This window comes from Octopus bimaculoides, chromosome 10 (genome assembly GCF_046866305.1).
Source record: "Octopus bimaculoides isolate indiv1 chromosome 10, ASM4686630v1, whole genome shotgun sequence".
Classification (NCBI taxonomy): domain Eukaryota; kingdom Metazoa; phylum Mollusca; class Cephalopoda; order Octopoda; family Octopodidae; genus Octopus; species Octopus bimaculoides.
The window spans coordinates 68676065-68703564 of record NC_142937.1 but is presented as its reverse complement, the minus strand read 5'-3'; the positions used below and the strand labels follow the sequence as shown (position 1 = coordinate 68703564).

At 34.9% G+C, this 27500-nt stretch overlaps 1 protein-coding gene across 1 annotated transcript in view; it reads left to right on the top strand.

Moving 5' to 3' along the window:
* The window catches only part of LOC106883993 (protein lev-9), a 693982-nt gene that overhangs the window by 296869 nt on the left and 369613 nt on the right, over positions 1-27500 (top strand). Inside the window, exon 7 of the mRNA XM_089358252.1 lies at positions 19499-19672. Coding sequence (XP_089214378.1) covers positions 19499-19672 — 174 coding nt within the window. The remainder of the gene's footprint in view (positions 1-19498; positions 19673-27500) is intronic.

The window sequence follows — 27500 nt, the reverse complement described above, 5'->3', positions numbered from 1 at the left end:
ATACCCTAACCACTAAACCACACACTTCCATAAGCATTTACATACATAAGAGAGAGAGGGAGAGGACTGCTAGAGCAGACAGTGGAGCCTGTGGCTGTCTTCAAACCCATCAGATACTGTAAATCTATCCAACCCATATCAGCATATAAAATGAACATTAAATGATGATTATGATGATGATAATAAATATACTTTTATAATATTTTCTTGGTGAAGTATATTACATTTGCTGAGTTAGAGATGACTCACCATTTGATGAATAAAATCAATGCTACAGAGACCATGTCTCCAGTATGTCTTCAATATTTTCATAGCTTAAACAAAATATATAATTAACTTTCTCGAGGAAACATTACAAAATCTATGAAATTACAAACGTAAATGAAATATACTGAAATTCATGAGACTTAGCAAGTGCGTAAAGTATTTATGCAATATAACCCATTTGGTTTGACATCTCGTATTTAAAAAAATATTTAATAAACTGTTTTCTTTTAGTCAGGTTATCAATAGATATTAGTCAGCAGTATTTGCACTTAAATATTTTTGTTTTAGGAACTAAATATACATATATACACACACACATACATAGACAGACAGACAGGTAGGCAGATAGATATGGATAAGTAATGAGTGAAGAATGGATTAATTCACGTTACATATATTGCACGATCTACAACTGTTTCAACAACAAGCAGATGACAAATTTTACATCTTGTATATAAACACGGATGAGGAAAATAATTTAGTCATTCCTGTTATGTAATGTATATTACATAAATTTCCTCTGCAGTCATATATATATATATATATATATATGCATATGCACACACACAATATGTATTTTATCTTTTACTTGTGTTAGCCATTAGACTGCAGTTATGCTGGGGCACCATCTTCAAGAAGTGTTAGCCAGATGAATTGATCCAATTACTTTTTTTTTTTAAAGCCTGGTACCTATTCTGTCGGCCTTTTTTGCTGAACTGCCAATTCATAGGGTCGTCAACACACAAACACCAATTGTCAAGCTATGGTGGAAGACAAACACAGACATAAAAAAACATACACACACATATATATTTTCGTGTGTTGACACTTATCAAACTTTTGATAAGTGCCAATGCATGAAATTCTTGAACCTTGAGTTACTCCGTTGGTTTAGCTATATATTAACGAACATATATATATATTAATATTTTGAGCTCGATTTTTTCCTGTTTGCAACAACATGCCTATATATATATATATATATATATATATATATTCATAAATGATGGGCTTTTTTCAGTTTCCATTCACAAAATCCACTCACAAGGCTTTGGTTGGTCCAAGGCAAGGCTATAGTAGAAGTCACTTACTGAATGAAGGTGGTATGGAGTGGGACTGAACCTGAAACTATGTGGTTGTAAAGTAAACTTCTTACTATACAGCTGTGCCTCTGTGTCAATGAAGTAAATAAAGACCTGTAAAATTGCACCTAGAAAGTTCCCTTCCGAGGTACAAATCCAGGCAGATTTGTTTATGGAAGACCAGCAGTCACCCATGCATACCAGGCTCCCTTCTCCACACCAATAATGTTATCCTAGGGAAAGGCAAAAACTTGGCACCAGTGACATCATGACACATTTCTACAGCTGAGTGAACTGGAGCAATGTGAAATAAAGTGTCTTGCTAAAGAACACAATGCACAGCCTGATCCAGGAATTGAACTCACTATCTCATTAGTGTGAGCCCAGCACCCTAACCACTGAGCCATGCATCTTCACATGAAATAATTATACATGTGAAGTAAATAAAATAAATATACACATAGGCGCAGGAGTGACTGTGTGGTAGGTAGCTTGCTTACCAACCAAATGGTTCCGGGTTCAGTCCCACTGCGTGGCACCTTGGGCAAGTGTCTTCTACTATAGCCTCAGGCCGACCAACGCCTTGTGAGTGGATTTGGAAGACGGAAACTGAAAGAAGCCCATCGTATATATGTATATATATATATATATATATATATATATGTGTGTGTGTGTTTGTGTATGTGATGTGTGTGTATGCTTGTGTGTCTGTGTTTGTCCCCCTAGCATTGCTTGACAACCGATGCTGGTGTGTTTACATCCCCGTCACTTAGCGGTTGGGCAAAAAGAGACCGATAGAATAAGTACTAGGCTTACAAAGAATATGTCCCGGGGTTGATTTGCTCGGCTAAAGGCGGTGCTCCAGCATGGCCACAGTCAAATGACTGAAACAAGTAAAACAGTAAAAAGAGTATAAAAATGTTACATATAAAATGTTATATTTCAGTAAAACTAACAAGCTTTTCATTTGAGCCTGAAATCATTTACTAATAAACCAGTAGTTCATTGGTGACATGATTTGTAGCTCTAACAATTAGGTGACCTAAAGATATCAAGATGTTTAATTTATCTCTTATATTTTAATTGTTTCAGTCATTGGACGACTGTGACCATGCTGGGGCATCACATTGAAAGGTTTTGTCAAACAAATTGATCCCAGTAATTATTTCAAAACCTGATGCTTATTCTGTTGATCTCATTTTGCCAAACTGTAAATCTATGTGTATGTAAACAAACCAACACCAGTTGTCAAGCAGTGTTGGGGAACAAACACAAATACATAGACACACACATAAATATACGTATGTATACATACATAGACATACACCCACACATATCTGGAGAAATTTAGGCATTTCAAAACCAGAAAGGAGAAAGCTGATTGGAAGCTTAGAGATTCAAGCCATCACTAGAACTTTCAATATCTGTAAAACTTACCTGAAGTTTATAGTTCCAGTATATATGAGCATGTCTAGACAAGCAACCATGCGTATGAGAACACATATTTGAAACAAAACATACAAATCTGAAAATATACATACATCCAAAAATACCCTGTTGATGGTGCTGAACTTCCAATGAAGGAGTCTTGGATTTTGGTTAGAAACTGGCTCTTTTGTTATTGGCATGAAATCTTGAAATAAAACTGAATAATTACATATATACATGTGTGTGTGTGTGTGTGTGTGTGTGTGTGTGTGTGTGTGCATAATATGTATACGATGGGCTTCTTTCAGTTTTCTTTTACCAAATCCACTCACAAGGGTTTGATCAGCCTTGGATTATAGTAGGAGACACATGCCCAAGGTGCCATACAGTGGATCTGAACCCAAAACAGTATAGCTGGAAAGCAAGCTTCTTACCATTTGCAGTGATCATGATCATGTCTTTAGAGAAAGTCTGATCTCACACACCATTCTTTCTGACATTTTAATTATTTTGTTTCTATATTTCTTTTGAAATGCACTACCTTTGTTTCAATTAATTTTGAAATAAATGAAGAATTAAAATAACTTTATCATTATTAATTTGGTTTTTGGAACATAAATTAACATGATATTTTAATGGAAGGTTTTAATTTACATCACTTTAAAACAAGAAGATTGTAGCATCGAACTAGGGCAGTCTCAGGTGGCTTGGTATCAACCTTTCTGTTGGAATACACTGCCTTTGTTTCAATTGATTTCGAAAATAATGAAGAATTTATTAAAATAATTTTGTCATTATTAAGTTGGTATTTCGGACACAAATTAACATCTAAAAGTTTTAAGTGAGATCATGTTAAAGTATGAAGTTACCTTCATGAAACTGAAGGCAGTTTCAGGTAGGTTGGTATCAAGAGGTTTAAGCAAGCTCCTTTATTGAAACGAAAATATAATTTAGTCCAGTCTGCCTAAATCTGGTCCAGTATATGTGTGTGTATTTCTGTGTATGTGCGCTTATTATATCAAAAAGTGACAGTGAGCTCAGAGTTTCACTCCAAGCTATGCTGTTCACAACTCTCATGCCATCAGGAATTTCCTAGTCCTGAGTAAAACTCTGAGTAGACTGTTAACATTTGTTATAACAAGCACATCTACCCATTCTACCTAGCTGACTGAGTTTCTGTATCAGATAATATTTAAACTACTGGAAAAATCATTAGAGCTTTGGACAAAATACTTACTTCTTCCAGCACTTTACCTTCTGAGTTCAAGTTCCACCAAGGTTCACTTTGCCTGACATTTTTTGGGGGTTGATAAAATAAATATAATTTGAACAGTGGGGTTGATGTAATTATTTAATCTCCTTCAATTAGCATTGCTGGCCTTGAGCCTAAGTTTGAAACCATTATTATTATCACTATCATCATCATTATTGCTGCCATAGCACCTTAAAAGCACAACTTCTAATTCAATCACTGAAGTTAAGCAAAGTTGAGCTTGGTAATTAGATGGATGATCACATGGAAACCTAGGTGCCATATGCAAAACCTTTAAAAAGGCAATCAGGCAGCAATGATATTAACATAGTGATATGTGTTCTAGCTTTGCATTCTGAATTCAAATTCCACCAAAGTTGAATTTGTCTTTCAGGGATGATAAAATAAGTACCAGTCAAGTACTTGGGCTGATGTATGTGTGTGAGTGCATGTGTGTGTATGTCTTTGTGTTTGTCCCCCAATAATGCTTGACAACCAGTGCTGGTTCATTTAGATTCCAGTAACTTAATGGTTTGGCATAAGAGACTGATGGAATACATGGCAAACTTTAAAAACTAATTACTGGGGTTGATTTGTTCACCTGAAACCCTTGAAGGTGGTGCCCAGCATGACCGAAGTCTAATGACTGAGATTAGTATAAGATAAAAGATTTTATTTTTAATTCTATAATGTTTATTCTATTTTCTTGCACAACAACTACTGAAGAAGACTTATACCAATTGGAATGAAAAAATTTTAAAACAAAATTATTAACATGTTCTTCTGTATTTCCTCTGGATAATTATTTGCTCAAAAGTTGGAAAGACAGCAAAAACAAACAAAAATGCAGTTGACTAAAATCAATTTTAAAATAAAACGTATGAAAACATGAGCAAAAAATAAAACAAAACAAAATGGTAGCATGTGTTTCGTGGTTTAAAATTTATAAAGAGACAAGTATTATTTTACTTAGATGTGAATCATTTCAATTTTAGAGATTCTCCGTATTTCATATCATCACGTTATCTGTACCCAGTTTCCTGTTCTTCTTTTGATATCTCGCTGTCTCACATGAAATCTGCTTTCAAATGCTAATTCACACTTTCAAGTCCAAAGCTGCTCTGACAGCTCGATATAATGGCTACTGTATAGCTTCATATAACTTATTCGGTCTGCAAATCTAGTTGACAATGTGTTAACCCTTTCATCTTCCCAATTACTGGCAGCACTGTATCGTCATATAATGGTCGCTACATATAACTCTTCGAATGCTAACTTTCTCTTGCCAGTATTTTAATGCTTTCACAGTTACAATTACTATTAACACTGTGACTATTACTCATATCTACAGCCAGCATTTCTAATTGCGCATGTGGTTGTTGGTCTGTTATTTCTCTCAAACCCACAACTATTGGTAGCACTACACAATTTAATGGCTAATAAATTCCATTCTAACTGTAAATCCTAAACCAAATTCCATAATCCTTTCACGTCTTGTGCATAAATTAATAACCTTACCTAATGGTCACTACATATAACTGTTCTAAGCTGTTGATCCTATTGTCAGTTAGTTAACTTTTTCCATGATCACAGCAGCTGGCAGCCCTATATAATTGCTACTACATATAACTAACGTAACTATGAATTCTATTATCAAAGTGCTAACCCTTTTCAGAACCATGTCTGATAGGAAAACTCATAATGGCTACTGGACATAACCATTCCAGCTGGAAAAAAAGAAAAAAAAAATGTTTTGCTGGATTAAAATGAAGTGGGTAGATATAAACATTTATCAAAAGCAAAGAGTTCTATGCTCTAGCTATTTTCACATGATTTTACTACAGAAGATGATGACGACTTTTTGGGTGTTGCCAGCTGCTCTGTCCACATGAAAATAACTGATGTATAAACATTGTTACGTCCACACATTTTAGTTTGGAAAATGGCTTCACTTAATGCTGCATTGATTCGTAAATTGATTTGTGTCAGCTTGTTCTCTCATTATAGTTGTAGCTGTTGTTGTTGTTGTTGTTGTTGTTGTTTGTATTTGTAATGTTGTTGTTCTTGCTGCTGCAGTTTTATGCTTTTTTTTCTTTCTTTCTTATGTCCTGTCATTGATGTTTTTTTTTTTTAAGATTTTATTGTTGTCCTGATTGATTTTATTGTTGTTTTTATGTTAATTGTTTGTTTGTCTATTTATGTTTGTATGTGAATGTGCTTGAGACTCTGTGTGTGTTCTTGTGCATGTGTGTGTGTGTGCGTGTGTGCGTGTGTGATCCTTTGCTGTCCATGTTTGATGTTTGGGATATGAATTGCTGTGATTATTCTCACTAAAGTTTCTATTTCTGCCAGTGTTATTGATGTAAACGATGTTGTTGTAGTTGATGTTGTTTGTGCAGCCTGTGTGCAACTGTTGTTTCTTGTCTACTCCTTTCTTCACTAATGTTTATAGAAACTTATTGCGCTATTTTTTATTGATGTTTCTCCCATCGTTGTTGTTGTTGTTGTTGTTATCCTTGATGTTGCTGCTGTTATTCTTGTTGTCATGAAATGTAGCATGTTGATAAAAATGGTAAAGCACCATTCTCAATGACTTCCCCTGTTTATTTCTGCCTGTCTCCATTTTCACTTGGAATTCTCTTTCTGCCAGAATTCCTACAGTTTCACTTCACTACTGTTAAAGCCACACAACAGCTAATGATAAACATCGTAGTACCAAAACTCTGAATCGTGGCATTGTGCGCAGAGAAGATAGAAAGCCTTAGTGTCATTGCTAACAGTAAATTTTGTGGTTGTTGCAATAGCTATGTCAACTGTTGTTGTTGTCATCATTATCACTGACGTCATCAACATCATTGACGTCATCATCGTCATTGACATCATCATCATCATCGACATTATCGTCGTCATCAGTGATGTCACCGTCATCACTACCATCACCTTTGCTGCTTAGCCCTGCTTGAGCAAACCCATGATCAGAGCCAATATAACCATGACCATCCATTCTTTTCAGCTTTAGATTATCTCAAACTAAATTATTCAGTATTACCTTTGAAAAAAAAGAAAATGCAGTAAAGATTTGAAAGAGATTTAGCTACTATTTCTAGTGGTCTGGTCAAGCACATATATATCATTGTTCCTCCTTCATTGTCAAAGATGACCAATCTATAATAATTAACCTGCTCATGCAGCTAAACTCCTCCATGACCTCCCACAGGACCGTCCCTGCTGACTGTGTTGAAAGTCTTCATCAAGTTGACAGTATTTGTGTAGTAGGTGGAATGATCACACTCCTACTCGTAGTCTTTTTCCTCGAGTTGTGTCTAGCATTTTGTATACATAAATAATAATGTCCTTCTGTGCATTTGATAGTTATACACACTTCTATGTGATCTGAATAGTTTATATATGTTTATAGGCACAGGAGTGGCTGTGTGGTAAGTAGCTTGCTTACCAACCACATGGTTCCGGGTTCATTCCCACTGCTTGGTACCTTGGGCAAGTGTTTTCTACTATAGCCTCGGGCCAACCAAAGCCTTGTGAGTGGATTTGGTAGACAGAAACTGAAAGAAGCCTGTTGTATATATGTATATATATATATATATATATATATATATATATATATATATATATATATATATATATATATATATATATATATATATATATGTTTGTCTGTGTATTTGTGTCTGTGTTTGTCCCCCCAACATCGCTTGACAACCGATGGTGGTGTGTTTATGTCCCCGTAACTTAGCAGTTTGGCAAAAAGAGACCGATAGAATAAGTACTAGGCATCCAAAGATTAAGTCCTGGGGTCGATTTACTCAACTAAAGGCAGTGCTCCAGCATGGCCACAGTCAAATGACTGAAACAAGTAAAAGAGTAAAAGAGTATATAAATACCTTAATGTCTTCACAAGAGTTACCTTCCTTTATGTTAATCTGCAGCATTTAATGCGAGGTGTTAAGTTAACTTTATCATGATTAGCATTATGTATCATCATTGTCATCATCACCACCATCAGCAGAAGCAGCAGCAGTATTGCCTATCATTATCTCTATGATCTGCCATAATCACCCTCCCAATCATTATCTTCGGTAGCAGCAGCATCTACCATCATTATCATTATCTATCTGCATTATCTTTCACCTTTTCCTCCTAAGCATAAATATTATTATTATTATCAAAGCAGCAGAAACCTGGCAGAATCGTTTGAATGCCAGGCAAAATGCTTAGTGGCATTTAACACGTCCCTCTATTCTGAGTTCGAATTCCACAGATGGCAACTTTACTTTCATCCTTTCAGGGCCTAAGTACCAGTTGAACACTGGGCTGGATGTGATCAATTAATCTCCTCCCCTAAAATTTCAGACTTTATGCCAAGATTTGAAATCATTATTATTAGGCACAGGAGTGGCTATGTGGTAAGGAGCTTGTTTCCCAACCACATGGTTCCAGGTTCAGTCCTACTGCATGGCACCTTGGGTGAGTGTCTTCTGCTATAGCCTTGGGCCGACCAAAGCCTTGTGACTGGATTTCGTAGACGGAAACTGAAAGAAGCCCATCATATATATATATGTGTGTGTGTGTGTGTGTGTGTGTGTGTGTGTGTATGTTTGTATATCTGTGTTTGTCCCCCCCACCATCGCTTGATGACCAGTGTTGGTGTGTTTACATCTCTGTAACTTAGTGGTTTGGTAAAAGAGACTGATAGAATAAGTACTAGGTTTATAAAGAATAAGTCCTGCAGTCAATTTGTCCGACTAAAAGTGGTGCTTCAGCATGGCCGCAGTCAAAAGACTGAAACAAGGAAAAGAATAAAATAATAATAATAATAATACTAATAATAATAATAATAATAATTATTATTATTATTATTATTATTATTATTATTATTATTATTATTATTATTAAGGCAGTGAGCTGGCAGAATCGTCTGCACACTGGATGAAATGCTTAGCGGTATTTCACTCGTTGCTACATTCTGAGTTTAAATTCCGCCAAGTCAACTTTGCTTTTCATTTTATCGGGGTCAATAAATTAAGTACCAGTGACACACTGGGGTCAATGTAATCAACTTGTCCCCTTCCCCAAATTTCAAAACCTTGTGCCATACCTAATGCACCTATTATCATAGGGATTGTTTCTGCTTTTAGGCTACACATTCGGGTTACCTCTATTTCCAGATCTTTGTATTTTGAGAGTTTTTCCATTTCTTTTAGAGATACATTGTCATCTGTTGGCATTGATACATCAATTAGAAAGCATTTTTTTCTTGGTAATTATTATTATTATTATTATTATTATTATTATTATTATTATTACTACTATTATTATTACTTAACCAGTATTATCATTCCTTTCGTCTTCCTTCACTATCCACTTGGTCACACCAGCATGCACATAATCACTGTGACCATCATTATATCATTTCTTCAATTTTCACTTTTCTCTAAGATTTATTGCTACTTCTTTTAGCAATTTACAAGTGACCACCATTTATAAATGTGTCACTGTGATTATCTTATTCAGAAACATTTTCCCTGATCCATTGTCATTTATATTCACAAAGTGCTTGATTGTAATGTATGGAATCTTTGTCATTTACTGATGCCAATTGTGTGTGTGGCTGAAATGTGAGAATTCAGATAGATGAATGTTGGGTAATGACTGATAGGATACGGTCGTAAATAGAAACAGCTGAAATGGGGTTCCTCCAAAGGAACTCTAGTGTGACATTATTTGACTGGGTGCATGAAGTAGGAATCAGGGAGTCTCTACAGGTTGAACTACTACTTCATCACATTGAGGAGTCACAGCTCCAGTACTACAAACATGTGATTAAAATGCTACAGGAAAGAATCACAAGAGGGATTCTTTAAATGGTGCCAATAAGCAGGAGATCTAGAGGTAGACCAAGAACAAAATGGTTGGATAATATTCATAGTCTCAGTTGCTAACACTTAGGAATCCAACCACAAAGACTAATGATGGTTATGCGGAGGAACGTGGTTTAGTGTTTAGGGTGTTGCATGCATGATTGTAAGATTGTGGTTTTGATTCCTAGACCAGATGACACATCGTGTTCTAGAACGAAACACTTCATTTCATGTTGCTCCAGTCCATTCAGCTGGCAGAAATGAGTAATCCTGTGATGGATTGATGTCCTGTTCAGGTGGGGAATACATATGCCATAAAACTTAGGAAACTGGCCCTTATGAGTTGATATGACTTGAGAATGTAACTTTACTTCCATATGGTGGAGGTTCCTGTGGACTCTATCCTTATGTCATTGAATTGTTGAATTCCTGGAAATCATGCTGCTATGTGGAGTATTGTCACATGAGACCTATTTTACAATAGACTTCCATAGAAGTCAAAGAGAGAAGTCAGTGGAAAGATCAGAATAGCCCGTCAGCAACAATATATTTTCTTTGATCTCTTTCATTATTTTCTTTCTCTTATTTGAAAAGGGGAATCTTTCCCAAAATATAAGACCATTAAACAACCTATGTAGGGCAATGCAATATCTTTCCTCGTTGTTTACATTTATTGATATTACCTTACATATTTCAAATTCCTCACATGCATTGCTCAAACGTTTTCTGCAAATATATCATTTACATATATTACAATATATTGAGTAAATTACAATGGAAGGAATCTCTATATGATCACAAAACCATTCATATGCCACAAGGCTGCTTCTCTTCAACTAGATTATACACACATATCTTTATTATTATAATCAAGGATAAAATCTATGTAGTATTTTATCAGGTAGCTAGCATTAAAACCTTTTAGGTATAAATTAATGCAGAGTATATAATTTTTTATAAAAAACTATAAGGACAAACTACATGGTAGTGCCACATGCTAGAAGAAGATGTCAAATAATTATAAAACTACTTTATTTATCATATAGACACGAGCTGAAAGCAAGGAAAATGAGCAAAAAAGATTTTTTAAAGTAGTTTAGCCGTAGATCAATTGATTTCTAGTTCTGTATATATATATATGTGTGTATGTATATATATATATATGAAGATGGCTTCACATTGTAGATTATACACATATTATGTTATGATATATTATATTATGTTATATTATATTATACACAGGTAGAGCTTGAAACACGTGTACCGCGGAATCCTTTGTAGTTTTGTTGTTATTTTTTTCTTTTGGATTTACAATTTATATATATATACATATATATATATATATATATATATGTATGTATATGTATGTGTATGTATATATATATATATATGTATAAGAGCAACAAAATAAGAATAATCAACTCCCATGGCTGAAGGATACAATAACAGAAATACTGCAACTACAACTAGGATAAAAAGAGAGAATGGGTACATACTTTTTGTATACATTCCAGCTTTGAGGGCCATGTTTGATTTCAGAAGAATTTACTTCTAGTGAAGAACTGTTTAATTCATTTGTTGATGTATCATTAGATTTTATTGGGTTGAACTGTCAGACAGATAATATTTTCCTTGTAATATTAACTAACATATTTTTAATGGAATAGCATGAAAATCTAACTTGATATTATACAGAGTGTGATGAATAAACTGTCGTCTAAATCAGGGGTTTTCAAACTTTTTGACTTGTGGACCCCTTTATATTTTAGGCTTTATGACATTTAAACATAAATATTTGCTTAAAATAACATATATTTTTATATTTATTTACTTAACAGTATTTAACAAATAGGTTTATTGTAAATTAAAAGATTTCGATTAAAAAACATATATAAAATCAAATTGCCCATAAAAAGTATTTCCTGTCTATGGACCCCCTGTCTATGGACCCCCTGTCTTGTCCTTGTGGACCCCTTGTGGTCCGCGGACCACAGTTTGAAAACCCCTGGTCTAAATTACACAAAAATGGAAATAACAATGACATCTCATTTTAACAGATATATTTACCAAAATTAAATTAAAATGTCTTGAAATACTAAAGAGTAAATTTATTCAATAAAATCGCTTCAACCATGGCCTCTAGATGACTTTGGAATTTCCTGCAACTCTTCTGGATGGTCTCTTTGTTTAAGTTGGTGAATGCTACCACAATCCTTGACTTCAGTTCATCTTTGGTGTTACAAAGAGTTTTGTTTGTCTCTTGCTCAACTGCACCACAAGCATAATAATCAAGGGGGGTTGCAGTCTGAGGAGTTAGGTGGTCAGATGTTAGCGGGGATTTGGTCATAGAAATTGTTTGACAGCCATCACTGGACTCTCCTGCTTGTGTCGCATGGTGCAGAGTCATGTTGCCAGACATAGGATCTTCCAGCAGCCGCCCTCTTGACCCAGGGCAGCACTACCTCTTCCAGGTACTTGAATTAAGTCTCTGTGTTGAGTCTAAGGCCATGTAGGAAGATGAATGGAGACATAATGTCGCCAGCACTGGTAATCACTCCAAAAACAATGATATTGACTGGATGTTTGATTTTTATCACTCTCAGTACATGTCCTCAGATTGGACTTTCCTCAGATCGACACCCAAATACACTGAAATATATGTTCTGGAGCTTCTGGAATTAATGCCAAGCAATATAGTGTGTCATTTCTAAATTTCTGGCAGAGTGAATTGCTGTTTTTCTCGAAGATGGTGCCCAACTGATTCTACTATACTGTGTAGTCAACAAAATCAAAAACAAACCATACTCACATGCAAAATTGAAAATATAAAATGTGACAATTTGCATATCACATCCTGTATATATGCATGTGTGTGTGTGTGTGTGTGTGTGTGTGTGTGTGTGTGTGTGTGTGTATGTGTGTGTATATACAGGAGTGGCAGTGTAGTAAGAAGCTTCCTTCCCAACCACATGGTTTCAGATTCAGTCCTACTGCGTAGCACCTTGGGCAAGTATCTTCTACCATAGCTTTGTGCTGACCAAAGCCTTGTGAGTGGATTTGGCAGATGGAAACTGAAAGAAGCCCATTGTATGTAGATATGTGTATATGTTTGTGTGTCTGTGTTTGTCCCCACCACCATCGCTTCACAACTGATGTTGGTGTGTTTACATCTCCGTAACTTAGCAGTTCAGCAAATGACACCGATAGGATAAGTACTAGGCTTACAAAGAATATGTCCTGGGGTTGACGTGTTTAACTAATGGTGGTGCTCCAGCATGGCCACAGTCAAATATCTAAAACATATAAAAGAATAAGAGAATACATATACAGAAATACATATACATACACTCACTTATATAGTAGCTTCATGTAATAGTAAATACAGATCAAAGCTGGCTGAAACAAGTTGTTCTGGGCAAATGGTTCAATAGACCTTGGTAAACAGGTGGAACATTTTACCTGATACTTGAGCAAGGAAGGTTACTAGGTGCATGTTCCTTTGGTGTCCTCGTCTTCTAATGAAACCATTGATTCTTTGAGTCTGCAGTTGCTTTTGTTTTTTCTCTGAGTTGCATGGAGCATGGGATTTTTTATCTTTACTATCGATGCAATCTTCTGAGACAAAGAATAGGAAAGGGTGGGCGAGAGAAAAGGATTGATTTTGACAGTTTACAAGAAGAATATTAAAGCATAAAGAAGAGATTTGAAAACGAAGCTACATATCATGTGTTTTTTTTTAATCTTAATACTTTGATCATGATATCATTATCATTGCTATTATTGTTATATCATTACCCTTGCCACCGCCATTATCAGTTATCATTATCATAGCCATCATCCATCATCATCATCACCATCAATGACAGAGGTCCCTGTATCTGTAGATAATCCTTATCCGTGCAATTTACCTATTTATCTTTGTTATCCAAATATAAACGTTATTGTTTATCCTGCCTGTTGTCAGAATTATAGTTATTATTATTATTATTGTTGTTATGTCATCATCATCATCACCATCATCATTTTCTTTTATCTTTATTCCACATCATTATCAGGACCAGTTATTTTTATCTTTCCTTCATAATTGCCATCAGCACCATTTCATTCTCATCATTGGCATCATCTTCCTCGTTGTTGTTATCATTATTAATTATCTCATCATTGTTATCATCTGTCTCCGTATTAATTAACTCCTTACATCATCAAAATGGTCATTCAAAATGTTCCGTCTTTGTAGCATTCTTTGATCCCTCCTGCCAACTCCATTCCCTCACCAATATCTGATTGTCATCATCTTCATCATCACCACCAGTATTATCATTGTTGTCTTCATCATTAATATCATAGCAATCATCATCATCACAACCATCTACCAACACCAACATCACTCAGCATCACTGACACCACCACCACCAACACCATCATAATCATTGACATCACCATTGTTGTGGTCCTCGTTTCTTTCATTGTTGTCATCGTCGTCATCATCATCACCATCGTCATCCCCACCTTTGTCTAATTCCCATCATGTTTTACATGTACACTGCTCTCTCTCTCTCTCTCTCTCTCTCTCTCTCTCTCTCCATGCCGTGTGTCACAGACAATCCATCTGCCACTGCCACCCACTTCATTTTGCTCTCAACTGATATCACTAGGTGATGGTTTACAACTCTGACAATTTACTTTCCACTTGCTCCTTCTGTCTTTATCATGTATTGTTTGTGTTTGTTCATTAGAACCGGCTACAAGAACACCACCACCACCACCACCACCACCATAATCATCATTATCATCGTCATCATCATCATCGTTGTTGTTGTCATTTCTTCTACCATCACTGTTTATATTGCTTTTAGCTGCTACAGTTTACTTATCGTTATTGCCCTTTTTAAGCACTCCAATCGACAACTTCATCAGCATTAAAGATCTATCTCCCAGCACTTCCACCTTCTTTATTCCAGCCTCATCAGTACCGTACTAATTACTATTACAAACACTATACCAAATGCTATGAACCATTGTATCAACCACATCAACTTGCTTTTTCTGCCTTCTTTCAATCTATTCCGCTTTCTTTTTTCTTTCTTTCTTTCTTTCCTTCCTTACTTCTTTCTTTCTTTCTTTCTTTCTTCCTTTCTTCTTTCTTTCTTCCTTTCTTTCTTTCTTTCTTCCTTCCTTCCTTTCTTTCTTCCTTCCTTCCTTCCTTCCGTCCTTCCTTCCTTCTTTCTTTCTTTCCTTCTTTCTTTCCTTCTTTCTTTCTTTCCTTCCTTCTTTCTTTCTTCCTTTCTTTCTTTCCTTCTTCCTTCCTTCCTTTCTTTCTTTCTTTCTTTCCTTCTTTATTTCTTTCCTTCCTTCTTTCTTTCTTCCTTTCTTTCTTCCTTCCTTTTTTCCTTTTTTTCTTTCTTTCTTTATTTCTTTCTTTATTTCTTTCTTTCTTTCTTTCTCTCTTTCTTCCTTTCTTTCTTCCTTCCTTCCTTTCTTTCTTTATTTCTTTCTTTCTTTTCTTTCCTTCTTTCTTTCCTTCTTTCTTTCTTTCTTTCTTTCCTTCCTTCCTTCTTTCCTTCCTTCCTTCCTTCCTCTTTCTTTCTTTCTTTCTTTCTTTCTTTCTTTCTTTCTTTCTTTCTAGCTCCTACTTTTTCAGAGAAACCTCAGCAATAATTGTTTGTCCTAAACTGGTTGTTGTATTTCCATTTCCACTGCTCCCTATGTAAACAGGCTTCACTCCATTTTTCTCTTTCAAACCTTCAAAGTCAACAAAAAAGTTGTCAGAGAAGCCGTTGCTGAAAGCAAAGTTATTGTCCTTCATATCAGTATTTGACATGGAAAAATCAAGTACGATGGCCTTATATAGACTGTACTTATCTTCCATCTCCTAGATGAAAAGTTTCTTATCAAACAGATCTATCAAACCGAATTCTCTTTAATTCCATTCCACCAATTCTAGAGTATATCTATTTCTTTTTTTTTTTTAAATGCCTTCTGCAATCTCTGTTTTGACATTAACAACTTTCTGGTATTGGCATCATCATCATCATCCCCACCACCATCATTACCATCACCACCACCACTGTCATCATCATCATCAAAAGTCATCACCACCACAACCACCTTCATTGTCATTATTATAACATTCACTTTCCTTTACTTGAATTGGTTGAGTGGATATTATTGAAGCAAATTTTCTAAAACTGGATTCCCATCTTGTTGCCAACACTTGACTGTTGCCAAGCATGGTAAAAATATTTCACCATGGTCATACTTGTATGCACACAGAATAGTGGAAGTGGATGACAATGGTTGTATGATGGTATCACTCGTTTACAAGTACCACATGATGTCGAGACACACACACAAATATACACACATACTCACACACATATGTCCATGCTGTAGAGTGGTTGGTATTAGGAAGGACATCCAGCTGTAGAACCTGTATTTTTCCATGAATGCATATAACCTTAGAAACTCTAATGGTTTTTGAGATCAATCATATATTTAATGTTTAACCCTTTAGCATACAGTGTTTTGAATTAATCATATATTATTTTGTAGCTTCAAGATTGTGATGATGTGATTGCTTATTTTTAGAATGGGTAGGTGTGTGAGGCTGGATCTGGTCAGTTTGCACATTAGATAGAGGGAATATCTTGACTAGATGTGGCTGGATTAAATGCTCTAGGGTTAAAATTTGTATCACGAAGTCTAGGCCTTTTACAAGGTCAATCTTTCTCTCTGCTATGATGCATGCACACACAAATACGCACTCATGAATACTTTCTTTCTCCCTCTTGCTTTCTCCTCTCTCTCTCTCTCTCTCTCATCCACTCACACACAAACACACACACACACACACACACACACACATTCTAAATGTATTATGAGAAACAATTGTTTGATTAGTAAGCTGTTAGCCATAAATGCTATAATTACTGCCTCGTTCCTCCTCCTCCTCCTCCTCCTCATCATCATCATCAATACCCCTGAATGTAATACCAGTCCATTGCATGGTTACACAATTACAACTGTGAAGGGACAGGAGCAACGTGAAATGTAGTGTTTTTCTCCAAGAACACAGCACAGCATCTGATCTGTGAATTGAAACCACAAACTTATAACACTTGGGGTTTGTTATTTATGTTGTTTTTCCAACATTAGGCTTATAAAGATATCTGTTCTACTGCATTTAGCAACTCTGTATCCACTGGCATCATAAGAAACACTCAATAGAACATTTGTCTCTCAAAGACATCATGCTAAATACTCAACTTCATATTTCTTCACCAGAATGAACTTCTGCAGAACTAATTCTTCCTATTTGTCTTCCTTCTGTAACAACTCACCTTCAAACATTTACTGAACCAGCCAAACTAAATTATCCTAATCTCCAATTCTAGATGATCCTACAAGGATTATGGACAATTTCCCCCTCTTCCATAAAGTAATCAAATATGGAATTTTGAAGATAATTCAACTTACCATAAATCCTCATCTTACTATATTTGGCCTTGTCAAAAGAAATTATTTATTTTGGCAGAAAGCAACACAATACTCTTTCTGTTAATTTTCAATACCAAAGCGCGAGCCCTGCATATGGCTTGTAAATGCAAAATGGCTTGCAAATGTAAGGAAATATGTAATCTAATTCAAGATTGGCTGTCATTATTGCTTTACATCAATTTTCCTAACACAGTTGTTGGTGAGATACCTTTTGTTGGAGCTGTTGTATTTTTAACAGAATACTGTTGCTACTCTAAGCCATTATCATGAACCATATAGTTCCTATTCTATTTGGGAATAAATCAGCTTCTCGTAAATATTCTATTAATAAACTGAATTGAATTGAACCACAGATCTTCCATTCTTTGCTGTTGGATGAGGTCTAGGTATATTTCTGTCAAAGACTACTTGTTTTATTCTGTTTTATTCGCTCCCCCATCTCCCACCACCACCCGGTCACACATTGAACTATAACATCGATGCTGTTAGATCCATATCTATCTCTGCCAAGTGTAAAGTTACAGTTTATACATCAATCTTCTCCTTTTTGAAATATTTTCTACTTAACATAAGACCCAGACCTGGGTATCAAAACTACTTTAACCCTACAATAAGTTGGAGCATTTAACAGAGACCAATTTCAGCAAAACTATAACAGATCTGATGTTTGTTGGTGTTATCCCAGTTCATGCCTAACTGACCAGGTCTATGATCAAAAACATTCTACTTTCGACCATCCAATAATATTTTTCATGCTTAGTATATTTAAAGTGGGAAATTAGCAGAATTGTTAGAGAGTTGGATAGGATACCTTATAATATTTGTGTTGATTCTCAATACTCAAAGTTAAAATTTCTCATCAATCACCTTTGCCTTTCATTCTTTTTGAGGATTGATGAAAAAAAGGATCAATCCAGGGCAGAGGATCATTGGAATTATCAGAACATCAGCAGGAACAATGTGTGATATCTGGTCTATGCATTCAGAGTTTAAATCCTTCTCTGTCACTAACAGACATGGCTGAGTGGTTAGGAAGTTTGCTTCCCAGCCATATGGTCCTGGGTTCAGTCCCACTGAATGGTAACTTGAGCAAGTATTTTCTACTATAGCTTCAGGCTGACCTAAGATATGTGAATGAATTTGGCAGAGAGAAACTGAAAGTGTCCATTCCTTCAAACCTAAGGGTAAAGACCCTACTTCAGTCATGAGTGAATATGGGATTGCACCTAGAAAGTTACCCTCCAAAGTACAAGTCTGGGCAAGGTTATTTATGTATGACCAGTAGTTGCCCATGCCACCAATGTTGACCAAGGCAAAGGCCAATACAGCTTGGCATCAGTGACCTTGCAACTCATTTCTACAGCTGAGTGAACTGGAGCAACGTGAAATAGAGTGTCTTGCTCAAGAACATAACACAGAACCTAGTCTGAGAATTGAACCGACTACTTCATCATTATGAGCCCAACACCCTAACCACTGAGGCATGCACTTTCATCCTTCATACAATTTTTAGGGAAATTGTTTTTCTTTTTGGTTGCCCTCATACCTAGCAACAATAGCAAAAAAAATGTCCCTGAAAATTAACAGGCCTTTATTTTGTGTTTTTTAGTTGTTCCAGTTATCAAACTATGGCCATGTTGGGACATCACCTTGAAAAACTTTAGTCAAAACAAATTGATTCCAGTATATACTATTTTAAGTCTACTGTTTATTCAGCTCCTCTTTTGCCAAACCGATAAATATGTAAATAAACACACGTCAAACATTTAGGGAACACACACATACACATACATGCTACAGGCTCCCACGCAGTTTCTGTCAACCAAATTTACTTAGAAGGCATTGGTCAGCCAGGAGCTATAGTAAAAGACACTAGCTCAAGGTGCCACACAGTGGGACTCAACTTGAAACCAAATAGTTACAAAGTAACCACAAAGCCATATTAATTGAATTACATTTTTAAAATTTTGATTACAGAGGTTTATTGTTTTTCTTTTATTTTCAAAATTTTTTACAAAAACTGATCCTAAACTCACCAATATATCTGCAATTTCCTTTAATTAAACAAAAAATTTTTTTTTTTTGACTTACAGTTAAAAATTGCGGATTCCCCGGAGAACTGGTGAATGGTAGACGTGAGGGTAACAGGTTTAGGTTTCCAGGCAAGGTGACCTACCATTGCAATGAAGGGTACGAGCTACATGGTCAGCCAGTAAGAGAATGCCAGGCCAATGGTGTTTGGTCGGGATCGTTACCAGTTTGTAAACGTGAGTATTTGAGTATTTGTTTTCCCTTTCTAAATTATATACTTGAATGTGTGCGTGTATGTATGTATGTGTGGAGGTGCAATGGCCCAGTGGTTAGGGCAGCGGACTCGCGGTCATAGGATCGCAGTTTCGATTCCCAGACCGGGCGTTGTGAGTGTTTATTGAGCGAAAGCACCTAAAGCTCCATGAGGCTCCGGCAGGGGATGGTGGCGAACCCTGCTGTACTCTTTCACCACAACTTTCTCTCACTCTTACTTCCTGTTTCTGTTGTACCTGTATTTCAAAGGGTCAGCCTTGTCACACTGTGTCACGCTGAATATATCCGAGAACTACATTAACAGTACATGTGTCTGTTCCGTTGGTCGGATCAACTGGAACCCTTGATGTCATAAGCGACGGAGTGCCAACTAATGTATGTATGTGTATATTGAAAACATAATAAGTAGACATGGGTATATTCAATTATTTATAATGTATAGGTAAATCTCTTTCCTTCTCTCTCTCTCTCTCTCTCTCTCCTCCCATATATTACATAATGATTACAAGGGACCAAGACTTCTAGCAATTTGCTTTAATTGAGAAGACACATCAAACTAAGTAAAATTGTAGCCATTCATACAAACAGGCATACCCTCTATGGCCATACCCCGGCACTCGCTCTTCCAGCCAAGCTATATTTGTCTTGTGGGTAGTTGTGCCACATAAAAGGCATTCATGCAAGTGCAACATAAATTATACTCAATCCAGTGCCACATAGAATGCACTCGGTGCAATGTCTCATAAAGAGCACTCATGCTTATAACTATTGAACTGGCGTGGGTATATTTGTCTCCCAGCAACCTAATGGTTTGGCAAAAGAGATCAATGGAATAAATACAAGAGTTGAAATAAGTGCTCAGACCAATTTATTCAACTAAACCCTTCAAAATAGAACCCCAACATAGCCACTGTCCAAGACATAAGTAATTAAAGATATACACACATACACACGTGTGTGCGTGTGTGTGTGCATTTATGCATGCATGTGCATGTGTGTGTGCATGGGAGGAGAGAGAAAGTGTGTGTGTATGTGTGTGTGCATGTGTGTGAGAGGGAGCAGGAAAGTGTGTGTGTGTGTGTGTGTGTGTGTCTGTGTGTGCGTGTGTGTAAGAGAGCGGGAAAGTGTGTGTGTGTGTGTGTGTGTGTGTGGAAAAGGCAGTGAATTTGAAATGTTAAAAGGTTGAAAAGAAAGCGAGAAATGAATCAAAAGGGAATATAATGTGAGGAGGGGGTGGAGTCAAAGTGGGGTAATTGATGAACAAATTAAACATATTTACAATATTCAAATATTAAAATCATAGCAAATTAGTGCTATTGAAATCTACTGAAAAACCCTAATTGATTAAACAAACCAGAGTACCTTTTTGCATTGTATATGAAATGAAGTGGTACAGAAGGTGTAGGTTGAAGGGACAGGGTCTAATATTAAGAAGATATTGATCTTAAATAGCACCCCTACCACCTGAGTAAACTATGGCATCTATTTAGAACCATATGTAAAATGGAGGTTTGTATGCAAATGTACTAATTAGCTAATAGTTGAGGACATAGAGGATATCAGTTGTTAGTCTTTCGTTCAGAATAAACTATAAAATCCATCTTTAGTTATCTGCAAATTGAGTGTAAATAAGGAAAAGGACTAATTGCCTAAGCCATTTATAAGTGGAGAGAATTTAAGCAAGCAGTGTCACCACTTTGAATAATGTTTGTTTGTTTGGAGCAAACCCATTCTTGATGTCAGTTGATCAATACTGGTATAGAAATATGTTGATTCTCAGTTATCATCATAATTCCAAGCTTGTATGAGTCATACAGAATTTGCTGAGGCAGATTTTCTTCATGTGGATGCCATTCTTGTTACCAAACCTTACCTGTTTCAAAGAGAGGTATATATTTCTCCATAGTCAGACAGACTTTTCATGGAGGACTGGAAATGAACTTAACATTGCTTATATGATAGTGATGCTTGTTTACAACTATTGCATATTGTTAAGGCAAAATACACAAAAACACACTTGCACATATATATTTACATATATGTGTGTATTTATATATGTGCATGTATGTGTGTGTGTGTATATATAGAAGAGAGAAAGAATATTAAAAATAAGGATTACTCCAAAGTAGCAATGTCATTACCTTTAATTCTATAATTCTATACTGCCTTTTAAGACCTACAAATGTTTTAATTGCACCGATTAGTAATTGCTGCAATTGCAACCTACTATAAAACTACTTTATTTGGCAAATGTAAATCTCCTCATGCACAAGTATCTCAATGCTTGCTCCTGTCTAGAATTTATTACATTACCCTTGGAAATGAAAATCCTGTAAAATACACACAGGTCACATCTATTGGTTCCAGATCTGTATGCATCTGTATATACATATAGATGTAGGCATGTACATATATGTATGTATACATGCATATGCTCATATATCATTTGTATTATATATATATATATATATATATATATATATATATATATATATATATATATATATATATATATATATATATATATATATACACACACACACACACACATACACAACAGGTATCTTTCAGTTTCTGACTACCAAATCCACTCGCAAGGCTTCACCTGTGCAAGGCTATACTATAAAACACTTGCCCAAGGTATTATATAGTGGAATTGAACTGTTTGGATTGGAACCAAGCTTTTTAACTATACACCCATTCCTGTGCTTTAAATATCACTAATCCCAATTTTGTAAGTTGTAATCAGCTAGAGTTAACCTCATAGCATTCAGATTATTTTGTCAAATGTAATGCTTGTTTATTCACATTGTTTTGAATTAGACATGCATTATCCTGTAGATTCAAGATTTCAGTGATGTGATTGTTTATTTTTATAATGATATTATGTGGTAGCTGTGAGATACTCTGTCTGACCAGTTTGAACATAAACCAGGTAGAATATTTTGACCAGATATGACTGGTTTAAATGCTAAAAAGTTAAACAATTTTAACTGTGTATGAAAGACTTGGTTAAGCATCTTAACCACTGAGCCACAACAAAACTTCAAATAGAAAAAAAACATTTGTTAGCTTTATTTTTTCCCCTTTGTTTTTTGACTCATTGTTGATGCTTTGTGTGGGTGGGTGGGGGGGGGGTTGTATTCTAGGAAATTCAGATATCTGCATATAATTATTTTAGTCTTTGCACAAAAACTAATTTTAGTCAGACATCTCCATAATTATTTGAATTTGTATTAAATAGTTTTAAGATAGATTTTTAAATGAGCAATTGGCTTGATTGTAATGATAACATATTCATCACTATCATCACCACCTCTAATGTACATCGGCTTCCCAGCAAACAGAGGTTGGACAGTTCAACACAATCCAGCTTGCTTTAATATCTTGGACTTGGCATAGTTTCTATAGTTGGTTACTATTGCAAACATCAACCATATTACAGAGTATACTGGGAACTTTTTTGTGACATCAGCACTGTAGATGCCTTGTTGCACTCAGCAAACCTAAAGAGTCTTCTCAATCCTGTATCATCTCAACTCAATTCACTAACCACCTCTATAATGTGCATTGGGTACTTTCTTTTGGCACTACAGAGAACTCCCACAACTGAAAGAAAGGATAAGAAAAAGCTTAGGAACTTTAGGAAAGCTGTTAAGATAAGTTAGAGTGTGATGGAAATAAGATGGAAGGAATGAATTAATTATAGTGAGTAGTAGAGAAAAGGTTAACAAGAGACGGGGCTTAAGGCAAACTAATGGAAGATGATGAATTTATATGTATAAAGATATATATATATATATATATATATATATATATATATATATATATATACCGGAGTAAGCACATGAAATGTGCAACAAGGTGGAAAAAAGAGTACTCAAATACCAGAGGTAGAGTAATATGCTTTATTTAAAAGCAGCAGAAATATAACAAAAAAACCGTTACTCTGAGTTTTATGTTCCCGTTCATCGAACAGTTTTGTTAGAACGGGAACGTGAAACTCAGAGTAACGTTTTTTTTGTTGTATTTCTGCTGCTTTTAAATAAAGTATATATATATATATATATATATATATATATATATATATATATATATATATATATATATGTGTGTGTGTGTGTGTGTGTAAATAGGTCCAGTTTACACAGAGTACAAATGACAGAGAAATTTAAAGGGGCAGAAAAAAGGTATTATAAGTCCAACAGCTGCTTCTGGGGTCTCAGTGATCCATAATAATATTGGTAGATTTAGTCCATCACAAAATGTAGCTGTATGGACGCATTTAACATAGGATGATATGAGCCTCCGTCATCAGGGCAGAGGAGATATTTCATTTCAGGTCTTAATGCAGAGAAGTTCAAAGATGGAATGATTAAATGTGGATAGCTATGTGTATTAGAGTGGGAGGACTAGAGGTTATTAAGACAGGGAACAGTGAGAGGAGAAAAGATAGCTCAAGAAGAGTGAGGGGTTAATAATGAGACTAGCATGGAACTAGTAGTAGAGGTGGGGAGTAGGAAGGTGAAAAGAGGATGGGGTAGATAGTATGTAAATGGTAGTCTATTGTGTTGAGTTTGTTAAACTGTAGGCATGAAGGCTATAGAATTATTAGTTGACATAGCAGGAAAAGGAATGGCAATTATTTGAAGAAAATATGGTGTCTAGTTCAGTGGCAGAGGGAGATTACTAAGATATGTAGAAAGGTATGAGAGATGATAGATGGGGGGGGGGCAGAGTAGGAGGTGAGTTGATGGTCAAGCTAACAGTGGTTACTGGGATAAGGAATATGGGTTGGTATTGGAGGGGGAGTACAGTGGTAAGCAGTGGTGTATGAAATTGAATAGGGGAAGGGGGGGGGGGGGGATTCACAGGTTAGTATTCAAATGAGAAGGGTAGTATTAAGTGCTTTTGTTTGGAGAAGAAATGAGAAGAGGCCACTTGAGAAGGTGGGGAGGCTATGAGGGAGTGAGATGTAGTGGGTTAGAGGAATTTGCAAAGGTAACAATGAGAAAGAATAGTTTAATAAGGTAGGTAGTATCAGTTTAGGTAGTTAGTTAGTGGTGAGAAGTTTATCAGTATGCTGTGGTGAGAAGTTTATCAGTATGCAGCATCACTGCACCATGGATCCACATTTTCAAAGAAATGGAGGAAACATTTCATATTTGAACCTGGTACCATGTCTTTCATGGGTTTAAATGAAATTTTCATCTTCTAGTCCCACACTTCCTCTTCATTCATGAAACCCTTTCTTAATGATCAACTCCCCTTTCACCTATCTTTTCCCTTCACATCACTCTCAGCTCTGCTTGCTTCTCCTCATTCTATTTTATATTTCCCTTCTTTCTCTCACTGCACCCCCTATCATTTCTTGGCCATGTATAAAGCTTACATGATCCTGTGTTCCTCGTCAGTAGCAGCCTGTTTTGGAGGATTTTTATTTTTTTAACTTGGAGAATGAACAATTCCACAGTCTCTCATTAATTTCTCTCATTTCAAATTTTCCTTGAAGAAGGACACCATCCAAAACATTAGATTTTCCACTCCTAGTGGCAAGTTCACAGTGAGCTTTCTATCAATTTCACTATATAATACAAGTCTTGCCAACACAGACCAACACCAGCTTTTGGGAGTCTGTTTGATCATATATATATATATATATATATATACACACACACACACACATATATATATACACAATAACATATATATGTTACTGTACATAATATAGATAAATTTATACCTAAATAAATATATATATATATATATATATATATATATATATATATATATATCTATATATATATATATATATATATATATATATATATATATATATATATATATATATATATGCATATATGTCTATGTGTGTGTGTGTTTATATAGGTACATATTACATGCATACACACATATATTGTGTGTAAAGATGTCTGCATATGTATATCTATCTTTCACTATATACTCCTCTCATTAAGTATGTGAATACATGCATGTGTCTCTGACACTGTCATATGTCAGTATATATGATCCATCCATTTATATGTCACTGTCCATTTTCTCTGTTTTATTCTTATTTTTGTATGCATGTATGTGCATGTTCATGCATAAAAGAAAATGACCTGATATAATTGATGTTGGATGCTCTTTTCAGATAACATCTATTCAAATCCACTCTAGTATTTTATGACTTTCTGCACGGTTCTTCATTCTACCATATCCCTATTGACTGAGTTGTCAGAAATAGGCATCATAGGATTGTGGGAAATGTACAGTGATGCTGATCACCCATTCATATTATCTACCTCTGATTATAAAAGGCCTAACTACAGGTTCTTTTTATTGTGCTTGTGAAAGGCATATGAATATATATTTCAGGATTTATGCCTTACCAAATATATATGCATACACATACATATATACGCATGTGTGTGTGTGTGAGTGCATGCGTGTATGGTAGTTTTAATGGAAGCTGCATATACTGTGGTAGAGATGGAGAATGAAAGTGAGTTGCTGCTTAGGGGGAGATAATTGCTTCTCAGCATATATATATATATATATATATATATATATACATACATATATATATATATATATATATTTATATATATATGCATATATGTATATATATATATATATATATATATATATATATATATATATGCATATATATATATATATATATATATATATATATATACATATATATGCACATATATATATGCACACGTGTACACATATATACACACATGTACGCATATATATGTGTATGTGTGTATAGATGCATACCCACACCACATACACACATATATATGCATATATAAATATATATATACTTGCACATATATACTTATATATACATACATACATATATATATATATATATATATATATATATATATATATATAAAAGAAAAATAGGGATGAAAATATCCAATCTTTCACTGGTTCCTCTGTTTAATGCCCAATTTTGTAGAGAAAAACCTTAGAATTCACATGGGTATATATTAAATTTATATGTACATACACATTTATATATATGTGTGTGTGTATATATATATATATATATATATATATATATATATATATATATATATATATATATATATATATATATGTATATATACATACATACATACATACATCAAACAATCTTTCTTTCAATTTTACAGTTGGTCATGCACCATAATTAGTTAGCTAAAATGACCGACATATATTTCTGCTGCACAAAGTATGTACAGCTGCATATGCAACCCAGCATAATCTGCTTTACTATCAACTGTAAAATGAAAAGGAAAATTTGAAGTTATTCCAGTCTCTGTATTCTTTGTAATTGTTTGAAATTTACACACTTGATAATATTTATAATCCTGCAAAGCGAAATCAGAGTTGCCAATCAGGAAAATTACAGCAGGGTTGCTAATACTAAGTGATCATGGATGTTTAATACTACCTGATGTAGTTAACCATAATGTGCAATATACTTAAGAGCTATCATGTTACGGACCTGCATAATTTATCCCTATGTACTCACCTTATATACATGCATGCATACATATATATATATATATATATATATATATATATATAAGGTGAGTATATATTTTTATATATATATATGTGTGTGTGTGTGTAATGTACTGATCTGTGATTGAAAATGCAACAAAAAATGCACTCTATCTGGTGAGATAGGTGTATTGGTACCTTTAAATAAATAATATATATACACACACATATGTACATATATATATGCCTATGTATATGTGTATATATATTTGTATATATATATAT